The sequence below is a fragment of the Triticum aestivum genome, chromosome 7D, assembly GCF_018294505.1.
Source record: "Triticum aestivum cultivar Chinese Spring chromosome 7D, IWGSC CS RefSeq v2.1, whole genome shotgun sequence".
In the NCBI taxonomy this organism is placed as follows: Eukaryota; Viridiplantae; Streptophyta; class Magnoliopsida; order Poales; family Poaceae; genus Triticum; species Triticum aestivum.
In genome coordinates, this window is record NC_057814.1 from 169,548,289 (window position 1) to 169,564,031 (window position 15,743).

The 15,743-nt window shown below is 45.3% G+C and overlaps 2 protein-coding genes across 3 annotated transcripts; both read right to left on the reverse strand.

Annotated features, from left to right (window-relative positions):
* Positions 1–3,782: 3,782 nt before the first annotated feature.
* On the reverse strand, positions 3,783–5,087 carry LOC123170283 (protein CURVATURE THYLAKOID 1A, chloroplastic). 2 transcript variants are annotated; one of them, XM_044588115.1, is made up of 5 exons: positions 4,781–5,087; positions 4,603–4,694; positions 4,396–4,503; positions 4,212–4,283; positions 3,783–4,125 (listed from the first exon to the last, which is right to left on the reverse strand). In XM_044588115.1, the coding sequence occupies exons 1-5, from the start codon at positions 4,905–4,907 to the stop codon at positions 4,060–4,062; spliced, it is 465 nt and encodes a 154-aa protein (XP_044444050.1). In that variant the 5' UTR covers positions 4,908–5,087; the 3' UTR covers positions 3,783–4,059. The 2 variants fall into 2 exon arrangements, with proteins under 2 accessions (XP_044444050.1, XP_044444049.1); XM_044588114.1 differs by having other exon boundaries at positions 4,769–5,048.
* A 6,475-nt stretch (positions 5,088–11,562) lies between these two features.
* Positions 11,563–15,373, reverse strand: LOC123170284 (carbon catabolite repressor protein 4 homolog 3). The gene is made up of 13 exons (XM_044588116.1): positions 15,044–15,373; positions 14,497–14,660; positions 14,357–14,422; positions 14,231–14,283; positions 14,059–14,140; positions 13,531–13,611; positions 13,272–13,364; positions 12,962–12,994; positions 12,777–12,847; positions 12,586–12,697; positions 12,416–12,501; positions 12,263–12,347; positions 11,563–12,092 (listed from the first exon to the last, which is right to left on the reverse strand). Exons 1-13 carry the CDS (start codon positions 15,303–15,305, stop codon positions 11,937–11,939), a joined length of 1,344 nt encoding a protein of 447 aa, XP_044444051.1. The 5' UTR covers positions 15,306–15,373; the 3' UTR covers positions 11,563–11,936.
* Between the last annotated feature and the right edge of the window lie 370 nt (positions 15,374–15,743).

A 15,743-nucleotide genomic window follows, 5' to 3' on the forward strand; every position in this document is an offset into this window, starting at 1 on the left:
CCCCGGAATGATTCGTTTGATAGGGGCAGCTCCCTCTCGAAGCTAGATATTAGGGTCCAAAATAAAATGCAAGAGGAATCAGATGGTATATTTGAGGTCGCCAAACATTAATTTGTAACTGGATACTTATAAAGGTGGCTTTTGGATTTACCAGAAAGCAAGTCGTGGGTCATAGATTGATCAAGATGTGATTTCTCCATCTGAAGATGGGGATATATTTTTCTGGACCCTCTCTAGTGTTTGGTTTCATAAAACACATTGCAATGCCTATGATTAAGGTGTTAATGATATTTCAACGAATTCCAGAACATGGTCAAAAGAATGGGATAGAGCTGGAAACTAGGGTGACCTTTGCCTTGAGCACGACATATATCTTGAGGAAAGGGATCACATGACATGTACAAGATTCATTCAAATGGTCTTCGTATATGTGCGGGAGCAATGGCGACGCCAGGCCCAGGCAGCCTAGGTACTGCCCTGAGGCGTGAGCCTCTTGTGCTTTCGTTGACTGTAGCATGCACTGTAGCTATTGTGCTACAGTGCGAGAAGGCTGCATGGGTCATGGGATGATCCTGCCGCTGTTACTGTGTGGGATTCGGTATGAGTAGCTAGACCCGACTATCGACTATTGACTGAGAAGGTGTTCTCGGGCAATGACTACATCCACGCATATATGAATATGTAGGGGCGCACACTTGATGGAATAAGAATTAAATACGGAAAAGCTAGAGCGGGGAAAGGACCAGAACGAGTTTTGGAGCCAACCACCCATCCCCCAGCCACATGGGTCTAAGGGCCATTAGTGCAAAAGTGGGTTGGCCGCACCAAACCCTAAGGAGGCAAGGGGGCTACATCATCCAATGTGGTTGTTGCCCCTCTGCCTTCACCTTTCTCATGTTCCCTATTGCTGCCGAGGGTTGCTAGCACCGTTCTGCGCTAGATCCCCATTCATGTATGTGGGATACCTTCAAGGCATGGCCGTAGTCATTGTTCTTGGATTGAAACCACTATCCTGGATGACATCGACTACTTCGACTAGAACTGCTTGCACTAGGTTGTCAAGTAGCACACTCATGACCTGCACCTGCATACCGTTCCTTGGTGACATGGTAGGATTTTTGATTCGTGGTTGTCGTAGCCTACACGTTTCCCCAACACTATTGGGTGATGCAAGTCCGACCCTCGTGTGTGGCGAGTGCTGCAAAGCTGGCGAGTGCAACAACCGACTACTGCGAGCGGTGAGGCCCATGTTGTGAGCCTGGACAGGCCTGCTACGAGCGATGATGAACAACGCCTCGATTTTGTTCCTTTAGGGGAGGGGTGGGGACCTCAGATTTGTGTTGCAGCGCTGGAGTTAGGTCTCTTAGGATTAGAGTTCTGCTACTTGGGGGCGTATGGTAGTGATTGAGGCACCCCGCAAATCAAGAATAAGTTCCCCTCCACTCCTGGCCCACCTCGCCGGTAGCGGTCTTGTCGATGGAGTAGAGGAGGGCGAGGAATTGTCTGGTCGCTGCTCTTTTGGAGTGGTAGATCTTGTTGTTTCTCGGTGTTATGTAGGTGGTCCTCAAAGGCGTCTTCCGAGATAGTGCACGTGTTGTTTCGTGTCTTGGTGATCTAGCTCCTTTTCCGGCAGGCGACATTCAGCCAACTTCGATGTAGTTGGGGGGTTTGTAAGGTTACGTCTCCCCGGATCTATTTGGCAGGTGGTCTTCCAGCCTGCTTGTCGCCTTCCTATCCGAGATGACAAATATTTGCTAGATCATTGTCATCGGTGTATTCTAGCTCCAACGGCGACTCCACACCCGCTGCTCAACAACGTTTCCCTGGCTCCGATGATGTTTCAAAGGTCCGGAGGAGACATCAAGCTTTGCTCAGGGCGCGCTGCGGGTGAGTGCAGGAGAAATACAACGTCGATTTCCCTAAGTACATGTGTGTAGTTTTATTTTATTTTTTTGTAAGTATGGCCTTGTAGGGGGTGGTCAGCTGTATATGACTTTTGGTCTTTTTGGAAACAAGAGGTTTGCTTACGTCATGATGAAAGCCTAATTGTCATGAACGGGAAACATTATGTTTAATTAGTTTTTGCGTGTTGATGGGAACTATAGAAAACCTATAAAAGGGATGACTACACACATCACATTATAAAACACCGAGGAGTCGGTGAGCTTAATAGCACCTAACAACACTAGCACCAAGGAAGCGTCATCCTCATTACATTAAGCAACACCGAAAGATGATGAAGTGGGATGACAATCATCGATATCCAAAGTGACTACAAATGAAAATATCCATATTTAATGTAGATTTGGGTTTACCTCCAAGAGAGAATTCCTTATTTGGCCCTTTCTTAAAATTTGATTCCCTATTTGGCCCAAAATAAAAAAAGTTCCCTATCTGACATCTAAAGTAAATTTTGTTCCTTATTTGACACTTTCGTCCATTTTAGACACTAAATGGTTTAAGTGTGAAGTGAAAAGACCATTTTGCCCTTAGTCCATTGTGTAACTATCCTCGATGTAGTAAAAAAAGCAACCAGTTCACCCATATTTTAGGGATGTTTAATGAATGCTGCGCATATATGTGTATGCTCTAATATTTTGTTCATTAAGTAAGTCTGTGCGTGTAAAAGCATAGAAATACACTCGCAGAAAAGTACAGTACCATATACCATATTTTGGTTAGTCTCGCCGGCCGATTAGCCCACGGCGCTGAGGAGGTCTCGGCCTTGCGTCCACGCACATGGCGCCGTGACGTGCGGGTTGAGGGGAGCCTCGGCGTGGAGCCTGGCGGCGCGTGTGCGTGCGTCTCCTCCGAGCCGAGCCTGGCGGTCTGCGTGCGTGTCTTCTCTCACGGTTGCACGGGACGGGAGGCTTTATCGATCGCTGATAGCTAACGTGGGCCTTGGCTTGTTGAGTCACCGTTGGGTGCAAATACGGAGTATACATGAGTGCATGCATGCAAGCCAATTACAAATTTGGATAGTTTTGCATGCACGTATTTATCTCTTTTAGCAATTATTTCTCTTGGATCAAAGTGTAAAACTTTAATCTTTTTGCAGCACTCTATTCTACATGATGAACTCTACAAATAAAGTCCAATATTGAATATATTCTCTCACTCGTAAAAAAATTCATCAACACTAATCAAAATATGGACTGTACAAATTATACGGATATTTTGTACAGCTTTTACGAGTGAGAGAATATATTGAAGCATACATATACATATGCATCATCCATTGAACATCCCAAAAACATGGGTGAACTTATTACTTTTTTACTACATCCAAAATAGTTACAAAATGCACTAGGGGCAAAATGGTCTTTTCACCTCATACTTAACACCGTTAGTGTCTAAAATGGACAGAAGTGTCATATAAGGAACAAAATTTACTTTAGGTGTCAAATAGGGAAGAAATTTTTATTTTGGGTCAAATAGGAAAGCAAATTTTAAGAAAGGGCCAAATAAGGAATTCTCTCTGCAACTACAAATATCAGGCAATTGCAATTATGGGGTATAAACTGTTGCTGCTAAATGCATATTGTAACTTCAACATTTTATTTTGGTATAATGATCATTGTAGAGCTTTACTAAATTAAACTAAGATAACTCATTAGTTTCAACCCCGCATTATCATGTAATATCAAATTAAAACATGTTATTTGCATGTAAACCTCATAAGTCGATTAAGAGATCATGATTTACACCTTTCTATATTTATTTATTAATACCAAATAAATATACTAAAATAGGTGTGCATCAGCTTTGAGTCACTTATCCTCTACAATACAATACGAGTTTCATTTTATATTCATATAAAGTCAATTCGAAGGATCACGTTTCCCATATGAACACATTGATATATAAAACAATAGAAGACTTCCAGAAACTGATACAATTTCACTATTGTCACCGCACACCAACCAAAGCGCATTTCTTTTTTCATACAGATATGTATGTAACGCACAAATGCAGTGGATGGTACTCTAAGCAAGTAGGTGTTCTTCCATTACATGGACAGACAAAAGAGCCATCGAAAACGTTCCAGAGAACTTGAGTTTATTCTGTTCCGGCAATCTTCTTCTTCAAGCTTTCGATGTCGGTGGCCAACTCTTTCCTGCTTTCCTGTGAGAAGTAAGAAACACCAAAGCATCCATGTAAATAAATAATCTTACGCAAAATTGGCCAATTCAATTCAAACATTGGTATACCTTGAAGAGGAGGTAGCGGTACACGAACCACCCGGTGTAGCCGAGCCCAACCAGCTCCAGGAGCTTGGGGAGCTGCACAAAGCAGACCACAGAACATCATAAATTCATCATCCACCACAGTTCAGAGCTTGGGGATTAGCTGCGTAAAAAGAAGAGGCAGTTAATTTGGTCAGCGTGCACGTACCAACGGCACGGAGTTGATGGCGCCGACGACGACGGTGGTGAGCCAGAGCGCGACGACGGCGCCGCCGCTGTAGAGGAGGAAGGTCGGCTTGTCCTCAATCGCCTCCCACTGCCACACACACAGGAGAAGAGAAACTGGTGACGATAGGCACATTGTGCAGGAACTGATATGCCCATACGTTTACGCAGGCAGGTAGCTCGTACGAACCTTCCCCTTGAGGTCCTCGATGATCTCGTCGCCGCTCGCCGACGTGTCGTCGGAGGCGGCCTTCACGCGGAGCAGGGACGGCCTGGGCGCATCTGCAAGCTCGGCGAGGTCGTCAGAGCCAAAAGAATTCTCCGAAAAAACTCGGCTGATAGATACTAGTACTAACATGCATGTGCACCTTGGAGGCGGAGCGGGTGGAGGTTGCGCCGCGGGAGGAAGGCGGAGGAGCGGGGGGCGGCGTTGCCGGTGGCGGCGGGGAGGCGCGCTCCGCCGAGGAGGGCCACGGAGTACGCCGTGGCAGCCATTGATCTGTCAGTGCCTTATCGCTAGAGCTATCGCTTCCTCGGCCTCTCGCTCTGTGTATCACCAAACAACAAAAGCTGGAACGGTTGTTGTGTAGGAGGGGCTCTTGTGCGGCCGCGCTCGCCTGCGTCTTTGGTCCCTCGGGGCGGTGACGTGGCGGCGCGCTTGGCTGTGATTGGCTGCCTCCCTATCTTCACATCCATGGATGGCCTCCCTGCCCTCCCATACCAGGCATTCCTTTGGTTGGTGCCTGATGAGTGGGGACTGGGAATTTGACGGTTGGGGACAATGCAAAGGTCGATCTGCATTTTGCTAGTACCACTCAGCTTCTGCATCTGTATGTTTCGCTATTGCAGCAATTTTTAGTTTTTTTTTTCTTTTATGAAAAAGACTTGGCCTCATACGAAAGTCCATCAAAAGTATAAAACAGAACACACATAATAAAAATTACTCCATCTATAGATTAATAGATCATCAAATGACCACTATCCCATCAGAACGAGCCGCCGACACCTAGCTCCCTTGCTAAAGCCGGTCTGACCTCATCAATGGCAGCAAATCCTAATATATTAGGGGATATGTGCATGTTTGGTTAGTCTCCTACTTCTATAGCTGTCTAAATGCAAGATCCTCAAATAATAGTGCCAACGAGCGAGTATATAGCCCATAGTACAGACTGCCCAGATTGGCTGGAACTGGTCTAGCTGAGACTTAAGAGCATCTCCAGCCGTTGGCCCCCCAGGGGGCGCTTAAAACCGCTGCCTGGGAGCGAGCCGGCGCTAAAATCGGCGTGGGGGCGAGCAGGTCCCAACCTGCTCGCCCCAGGGTCGCCCCCAGACGCGGTTTCTTTTTAAGAAAAACGGAATTCGGCAAATTGGATAAAACGCTCGGCTAAAGTTCGACAAACTTGACATATATTCGACATGTTCGACGTTCCATAAGATATTTAAAAAACCCAACTAAGGGGCGAAGAAGTCGTTGAGAGCTGGAAGTACGCCGCCCACGACGCGTGGTTGTCGGCGGCGTACTGGGGGAGGGCGCGCTGCTCCTCCGTCAAGGACGCCCGCACACGGTCGACCTCGGCGGCGAAGATGCCGGGGCGAGCGTCGACGTCGGGCACCGGGGGGATGGGGACGCCCCCCGTTGCTGAGCCTCCACCCCGTCGGCCCGGCGCGCATGTCTGGCGGCGCCGGGATGTTGGCCTCGAAGAGGAGGTGCGCCTCCTACTCGTGGAGCGAGCGGCGGCCGAAGCCGTTGGCCGCCGCCGCGTCGCCGGGGAAGCGTTCGGCCATCGCTGAGAGGGAAGGGAAGGGGAGGAAAGGGGAGATAGGCAGAGCTCGGCGGCGGACGGGAGAGAAACAGAGCTCGGCGGCTGGTTTGGGCTCGGGCTGGTGTGGCCAGCGGCGAGGGGGAGCCGCTGTTTTTATAGGCCCGCGCCGTGTGTACACGTGGCGGGAGAGGAGGCGTCGCCGCGCCGTCCGTGATACGCCGCACGTGAGGAATCAATGGCAAGGCTGACCGGCGGCAGCCTTGCCATTGATTCCCCGCGGGAAACCGAGGCGTTCTGGGAGAAGACAAGGCGCGCGTCGCTGACTCGGCGGGCCCGCGGCTCTTTCGCGCCAAAACCGCTCGCCCCGGCGCCCCCGGCGCCCCAGCGCGCCGGGTTCGGCCTGGGTCCGTCGGCGCCAGTTTCGGCCCAAACCGGCGAAAAACGGGCTCCTGGGACGCGACTAGGCTGATTTTTAGGCGCCGGCGTGAAAAAAAGCCTGGGGAGGGTCTGTTGGGGACACGGCTGGAGATGCTCTAACTATGCTCTAATTCACCTCAGCTGATGTCGTCCTAGCTGTACTTCGTTAGTTTTTCTTTTTGGGCTGGCCTAATGCGTTTTCTTGTTTTTTCTTAGCCTAGTAATTTCTGGTGTTGTGCGGCTAGAGGCTTGAGCAGAACTACTAGTCGTAGCGACGATGAAGCTAGGTGGAAACTTGTAGGGAAAAGTGTTTTAGGAACAATTAACACGACAAACTAATTAACCATGACATTTTGTTGATTATTATATTGGCAAAAATGGTGCCGCAAGTATAATGATAGAGTTATGTCAATTTCCTGTCGCTCCATTTCCACATAAACCATGTGTTTTTTCCTTTTGAAAATTGTTTGCCAATTTTAAAATGTCCGCTTACTTGAAAAATATTCATCGAATACGAAAAATGTTCATGAAAAACATGCAGTTGCAATCCCGCCTTGAAAACATGCAGTTGCGACCCGCCTTGAAAACATGCAGTTGCGGCCCCTCTTGAAAACATGCAGTTGTGATCCGCCTTAAAAACATGCAATTGTGACCTACCTTGGAAACATGCAGTTGCGGTCCCTCTTAAAAATATGCAGTTGCGACCCGCCTTAAAATCATGCAGTTGCGGCCCCTTTTGAAACATGTAGTTGCGACTCCGCCTTAGAAACATGCAGTTATGACCCACCTTGAAAACATGCACTTTGCGGCCCCTTTTGAAAACATGCAGTTGCAATCAGGTTATAACACGTGCAGTCTAGTGGTGGACATGCATGTGGCCCTGACAACTCCCCCTCTCGACCACAGTTGCGACCCTTTTTTTTAATCTCAACTTCATTATTGTGTTGACACGGTGAATTAAAAAAAATTACAAAAGACAAATTTTGTAAAGCTAGAACCTAAGCAAACAATTTGAAAGCTTCAGTAACAAATGAATATTAAGCTAAAAAAATTAATATACTAAATTTAAGAAAAGAGAAAATTGTGAAACAATGTTCTAATATATATAGTGAAATAAGAAAAAAATCAGAAAGAAAAATAAAGAAATCAATAATCATGAGAAAAAGGTAAAATAAGTCATTATAAAGAGTTTACCCCTCAGCCGCCAAAAAAAAGAGCTTACCCCTAGAAGCTATTGTGAACAAATAACAAAACGAGAAAGCTATTTTCCTGCCGACTGTCTGTTTGCAACAGATCCGCACGCATCCAGTGCCATCGATTTCAGATCGGACGGACGTATTTTTTCCGCTCGAAACAGTGCAACCGAGAAAAAAGACACGAGGTCTTATCTTAGAGCCACAACCATCCCACCACACCATTCTTTATGTTAGACATAGGAAGGTTACCTTTTTGACCCGCTTTGATTATTGCATTAGTACAGGCTTTTTTCAGTTTTTTGGGCTTGTTTTTTGTGCAACTTTAGTCCTATACCTCACATTTATATACATGTTCATCAATTTTGCTCCCGCATGCAAATTCTCACTATTTTTTTTCATCGACTTCTTGTGTCAACAACTTTTTTCACCAAAGGAAAATAATGCAGAACATCATGGTAATATACGCACCACAAACACGATAAGTTACGCACAAACTCTATGATAACTTTTTTGACCTGAGAAAAAAAGTTGTTAAAAACATATCCCGACAAATCTATCGTTCAAACCACCTCAATATTGCAACAAGTCTGAACGCCCTGATCGTCATGAATCTCCTTCCGAATGGCTAGGTAGGCCGTCAAATAGTCTGAATGCCCTTGCCCATGCTCTCCCGGCCCGTCGGTGTGCACGGCGGCCAGCTCCTCCACCAAGGAGGAGATCGTCCTCTCCTCTAGTGATGAGGAGGACCGGGCACCGCCGAACAGCCACCACAATAGCCTTCCCGACTCCTCAAGGAGGCCGCTCTCACGAACGAAGATTTCATCCGTGAGATCGAGATAATGATGGAGCGGTCGCTCCATTACATGGGCCTGTCGCCACCATCACCAGCGCGCGTGAAGGAGGATCCGCTGTCCCCGCCGCGCCACCGCGTGAAGCACGAGCCGACGTTCCCGCTCCGTCCTATGAAGGAGGAGCCGGCCTCGCCCCGGCACAACCGCGGCGTCTAGATCGGACACCACATGAAGGAGGAGCCGGCCTCGCCCCCGCACCACCGCGGCGTCTAGATTGGACGCCGGGTCAAGGAGGGGTCGACGTTCCTGCCACGCAGCCAGTACGGCCGCATGCACGTGCCACCGTCTCGCCGTCGAGGAGTCGCCGCCGCGATCAAGAAGGCGCGGGGCCGCTCCCTCGGAGGAGGCCGGGGGGGGAGGGGGTTAATGAAATAGACTCCCAGTGCATAGCATGGTAACTTACACACCACAGACCTGATAACTTATGTACCCCGGTCCTGATTACTTTGGCACATGGGGGTGTGGGGGGAGGGGTGGTTGATGAAATATCCCCCTGATAACTTTTATGTGAATAGCATGGTAACTCACACATTGCAGACCTGATAACTTATGTACTCGGTCTTTGATAACTTTTTGGCATGGGGGGAGGGGTTGATGAAATATCCTCAGGTAACTTTTGCGTGAATAGCATGGTAACTCACACATTTGAGGACCAGTGCCTCGGTGATATCCTATGTGCCTCGGTGCTGATAACTTTGGCGAGGGGGTGATAAAATGCACCCACGACAACTTTAATGTTAATAGCACGGTAACTCAGTCACCGCAAACCTGATAACTTATGTACCCCGGTCCTGGTAACTTTGCCGCCAGTGGGGGGGAGGGGTGGTTGATGAAATATCCCTTGGTAACTTTTACGCGAATAGCATGGTAACCCACCCATCGTGGACCTGGTAACTTAAGTGTCACGGTCCTGATAACTTTGGCGAGGGGGGTGATGAAATATCTCCCCGGTAACTTTTGTGTGAATAGCATGATAACTTACACATCGCAGACCTGATAAACTTATGTGCCTTAGTCCTGATAACTTTGGCGATGGGGTTGTTTGAAAACATACCCGAATAACATTTGTGTAAATAGCTTGGTAATATAGGCATTGTATACGTGATAACTCACGCACAAACATCGCGATAAATTTAACCTTAGCTGATAAGGAGGTTAGAGAAACCAGGTTTATGCCCCGGTAATATCCGTGTAAGCAACATGTCAACATATGTAGCACATGCGTGATAAATTACTTAGCCCATTAGTAGTAACTTTTGATATGAAATTAGTCGTTGTAACATATCAACATGGGATCTACTTTCGAGGCTCTCATCAGGACGAATTTTTATGTGAAAATGGTTTTTTGATCAGACTGATGGTTTGAACTACAAAACATTTTGAAGTTTTCAAATAGAGGAAAATCTAAGATGACATCAGCTTTTTTGTCCTCTAGTTCATTTACACATGGGGAGAAGGTAGAAGGATCATTTTTATGCCTCGGTATTTTCAACATAAACAAGATGTAACTTAGTTTATTTATTTTATTTTTGCGGGAAGATGTAACTTAGTTATCACATACGTGATAACTTACTTAGTCTCGGCCCGGTAACTTTTGATCCGAAAAATAGTCGTCGAAACATATCAATATGGGATCTAGTTTTGAAGGTCTCGTCGCAACACATCTTTTATGTGAAAATGGATTTTTAATATGACTGATGGTTTGAGCTACAAAATATTTTAAAATTTTGAAATAGGGGGAATCTAGGATGACATCACCTATTATTTTCCTCTGGTTCATTTGCACCTCGGGAGAAGGTTGGTTGACCATTTTTATGCCCCGGTAATTTCTATATAAACAAGATGGTAACTTATGAACTAGAGACGTGATAACTTACTTAGCCTGAGCCTGATAATTTTTGACCCCAAAAAATAAGTCGTCGAAACATATTAATAAGGGATCTTGTTTCGAAGATGTTCTCGCGACGAATCTTTTATATGAAAACGGTTTTTCAATCAGAGCGACGGTTTGAGCTACAAAATATTTTGAATTTTCGCATTGGAAAGAATCTTTGATGACATCATCAATTTTGTTTTTTCTGCATGTATATGATTATTAGCTGCTAATTAACTGCTAGTAGACAGTGGACACGCACAGAAAAAAGAAATAAGATGAAGTTAATACATGCATGCAAATTAGAAAAGGGGGAATTGTGCGGATCTGTTGCTTAACTTCCGACTGGGCGGAAGTTAGCAAAGTCCATAACAAAACATGCAAAAAGCTAGGAGCGTCGCATCCTTTCGATCCCCATCTTTCCTTCGTTTTTTTTGGGCAACCATCTTTCCTTTTTGGTCGGGTAGAAAAGAAGAAGAAAGCCCGCATAGCTCAACTCGTGCAAATAAGCAAAAGTAACTCGTCGCTTGTCTGTGGGCTCGTAGAAAAGTGACGGTAAGACTCAGACACATGGGCTGCCCCTGGTACAGATGAGCCGTGCACCAATCGCTCCCGCGATAACCAACAGAAGCCATCACGAATCTTAGCATGACAATCGGAGGGCTAGAAAAGTGACTGAGACCATAGTTAAAACTCAGCAAAACCGTAATAAAAGTTACAAGAGATTAATAGATAATCAAAAAACCACTATCACCACCAAAACGAGCCGCCGACACCGACACACAACTCCCCTACTAAAGCCAACCTGGCCTCATCAATGACAACAATTCCTAATATAATTTATTACAGGATATATGCAACGTTTGGTTAGTCTCCTACTCCTATATAGCAGTCTAAACACAGGATCACCAAGCAATAGTGCCAACGAGCGAGTATATAGCGTATAGACAGAACGAGTACACTACAGTCGTCATGTACAGACTGCACGTTATAAATAATAACGATAGCGTGTCAATATTCTGCGCAAAATAGGAGAATAGTTACACTGAGTACCAAATGCTAAACTGCCAAATATTATTTTTCTTTCCTTGTCCTTGACCTACTTGTTTTGTATACCTTGCGGACAACACTCGAGCGTTTGGCCATAACCTTGGCATTGGAGACATCATCTCCACACACCTGATCTGATCCGTATCAGCAGGACTGGAATCCACTACAGGTTCTGGCAAAACACCTTGCACATTCACTCACAGCGTGTTTGGCAAGGATATGACATGAGCCTTACGATAGATAAGATAATTTCTGCATCTGAATCCTGACTGGTATGGTCACCGCCGCGCATACTTTGATGTGCTGTGCGCTGTGCCCTCCGAGTCAGTTATCCTAAACCTTTCCTACCAATTGAATAACTAACTTGCATCAGCCTAACTATCACTGTCTGAGAAATATATGTGTTTTGATGTGCTTGCTTCTCGTGCAGATTCGTCTTGGTCGGATTCATCTTCTTGCTCGGATGCATCTCTGATCTGTTCCGAGAAGATGAATTCAGCAACAATGGGCAGATGATCACTGCCCATCTCCTGATAAATTTTCAGCATGACATCATTGTAAGCAGTTAAATATGAACATTATGTATAACAGGAAATTTACGGCCAAAACTAGAACATGACATGACCAAAGTTTAAACCATATAGTCCTTTTTCACATAAAGATTTGTCTAACTATTATGATGTACTAAATGAGGAAGTACCCTGGTTGGAAGACCCCTCGTTCTCCTCAAAGCATCCACAGGTAGTGTGTCCAAAACTCTGGAGCATTCTAGCCCAGGAGTATACCTTAAACAAAGAGGCTCAGCCACATTGTATATGTGTAGAAAAAGATACAGACATGATTAGAAGCGTACCACAAATAATCAACAGTCCCAAGAAACCTCTTGTGATATGACGTTGCCAGAGGTTCGCCATGATGACCCCTATTGCTCGAATTCCCCTAAAATAAATCGGCACTTCATTTCAACTATATGTTGAGTAGTCGAAGAGAGTGCTTCAGTTTCCACGAGAAAGTAAATACTACCTTTAACATGGCATAAGAGCTAGAGAGCTTCAACGGATGTCTCGCGACCATGACATTTGAGGACCCTGTCGCATTTCTCACTTCTTCGTCACTCCATTCGCAGTTCAGTAAACTATAAGGAAGGTAGATACAAGTCTTAAAACGAATAAATGTGCTAGGTCAACTAAGATCTGACAAGAAAGTAATCTGACCTACAATACAAACCAAATTCAGAGCTATCCAGTCCAGACAACTGCCTTCTATCATGCAAAGAAACATTCAGCTGGTGACACAAAAAAGAGCACATTGTATGCATGGTCAATCAATCAATCCTATAATAACCAGAGTTCACTATAACTTTCGGGATATGCAAGAAATATCTAATGCAATATTTCACCTTCATTGTTGACAAGAACTTGTAGATGGCACTCTGCTCCAAGGAAGAGAAAAAAGAGAAGTTAGAACAGATGAAAGAAAAATGTCAACTCTAAATCACAAGATACCACATTTCAATCAAAAAAATTAAAACCTATTTACAACTTAACACTCTAATTGTACCATCCTAGACCCGCAGACAATCTAAAGCACTATCACTCATGAGCGGTAACATGTCATCTCAGTTCCAGAAACCAAACACTTGTTACAAGTAATTATCTTTATGTGAGAATCTTAAGGCACATATATGCAAGGAAGCAACTAAAACGTACTTCGGGTGTGCTGTTAAAATCACCAGCAAGCACAATAGGAATTCCATCCCATTTTCCAGCAAGAGCATTCGCCCTCTCCAGTAGCATGCGGATCTGGAGGAAAGGAGAATCAGGAGTAAACAATAATTTGGGTAAATTTGGAAGGAGTAAATAGATATCTGCCAAATTTGAAGTGATCAACAGTCATTTCTAACTATGCATTACATTCATATCAGATACGCATCAAACAAATGATGCTGATTTAACTGAACTGACATACCTGTCCCATTTTTATATCTCCACGCTTTGGATTAAACAAAACATGGATATTCCCGAGTACAAATTTTTGGGTTCCGTTAAGCTGAAAAGGAAACATGTAAGAAAAAAAATTAATACAACCATTTTCTGCCAACATTAAAACATTGGTTACTTAGCAGAGACCTGAATAAGAAGAAAAAATATACAAAAGATGGGTAGCAGGCAAGCTATTTAGAAAATGCACGATTGTTGTACATCATTTGGTTCATTTACACAATGTAAAGGAAGCTAAAATTATAATAATACATGGTGCATGTTTCCAGATAGAGCTATTCAGCTCGCAAAGAAAAGATAGAACTATCACAGAAAAAAGGATATCCAGTCTCCCCTCCTCTATTTCCTGCTAGTCAGGCCCATATCAAATAGGGAAAGGATTACTAGCAGAAGAAGCCAAGCGATTATCTGCTAACTCTTACCAGATGAATGAGAAACTACTCCTTAATTTAGTTAATGAACTGAACCAACTAGTGCTTTATGTAAATCCAAGTACCTCAAAAACTAATACTTGAGCAACATTATTTCGTAGACTGAATTCACTAAAGTCAATACTATCTTCCTCAAGCAGACGTAACCTACAGTTCAAACAAAGAAAAAGGATGAAATTGCTGCTTTATTCCAATCAATAAAGATAACAAGCGGAGAAGGGGTAGCATTAGTCATACCGTTCTGACTTCCAAAAGGTAGCACATCCATCTTTAGCATCCCCGGTGCGCCCCTGGGGATGGCACAGGACTCAGCTTAGGATTTGAAAGGCAGAAATTCAAAAGAGAAATGTCATAGTGCTATACCTTAAAGCTACATTCATAGCCTTTGTTCTTCATTTCTGCAGCGATTTCCCGGAATCTATCCACCTCCTATTTTCCAAACACAAAGTGTTACAGAGTACAGTGGAAGGATGACATCGCCAATTTGCAGGTCGAGTTCTTGCCTGAAGACACACTAAGTCAGAGTCCCAGTGCCTAATTTCATGGATAATAAGCCTTCTCCTCGAATCCCACCTCAAAGCATCCCAAGGGACGTCCAAGTAAAGGTCAGGATGGTTCCGTGCATTGTTATCCGCCAAGATGTTGTATGACATGATTGTGCATGCATCTACCAAAAGAAAGACAGAAATCATGAGTAAAAAACTAACAGTGCACAAATGCCTACATCTCAGCAACACAATTGCACCCAATCTGATATAACTTTGTAATAAGCAACACACTTCCAAGCCAACAAGCCAAACTGATCCAACATTGTCACGGAAGGACACACGAAGATCATGACTTTGTGGGAAATTGCACTAGCTGGGTAGAAGCTTTTGACTTTCACCGACCTTTTTTCCTTTCGAAAATTACTTCCACTAACTAATTGGTTGAACTAGCTCCTTATACTATACCTAATGCAAAGGGTCAATTTTATCAGACCTATACACAAACAAGTGGTGAGCAAAGGTAACCAATCTCCTCGACAGCAATATGCAGCTAACAGAATACCTGAGCCCGAGGTCGATACCTCGTCCGCGAATACCCACCGCCGGGAGGGCACCGGAGCATGTGGCGCGTGGTACCCCTGCCAGACGCGGCCAGACGCGCCTGCGGGGTCCTGCCAGCGGCGGCGGTGGTCGAAAGGAGAGACGTATGCGGACGCGCGCCACACCGCCGCGCCGGGAGCAGAGGGAGAGCGTCCGCGCTTCCTGGGGCGAGGGGCCGCGGGAGCTGGCGGCGAGAGGCGCGCGCGCGAAGGGTTGTACGCCATTGCGGCGACCTGTGGCGGTGGGCCGGCGAGGGGTGGGTGGGTCAGGTCGGGGTGAGAGGGGAACGGAATTGGACGGGTTCGGTACTCGTTTTGCGGGTTCCTATATATGAGGGGTTGAGTACTATAAGTGCCTCAAGATCTGGATCGGACGGTTCAGATGTGTTGTGATTCTAGGTTATTTTCTTAACCACCGTTCCACATATATAGTGTTAACTAGGACAATGCCTGCCCGTCAAAACAAAAAACCTAAATTCTAAAAAGTGCGTACGCACTAATTAGATGAAACGAGCTGCCGCTCTTACACAGGCATACATGTGGTTTTGTGGTCTAAATTTTGTCTTTATTCATGACGTGGCATGTACTACTAGAATGGTTACATGGGCAAGACACCGCATTATTTCATGAATGCGTATGTCCATTTATTCGGGTTCTCAATTT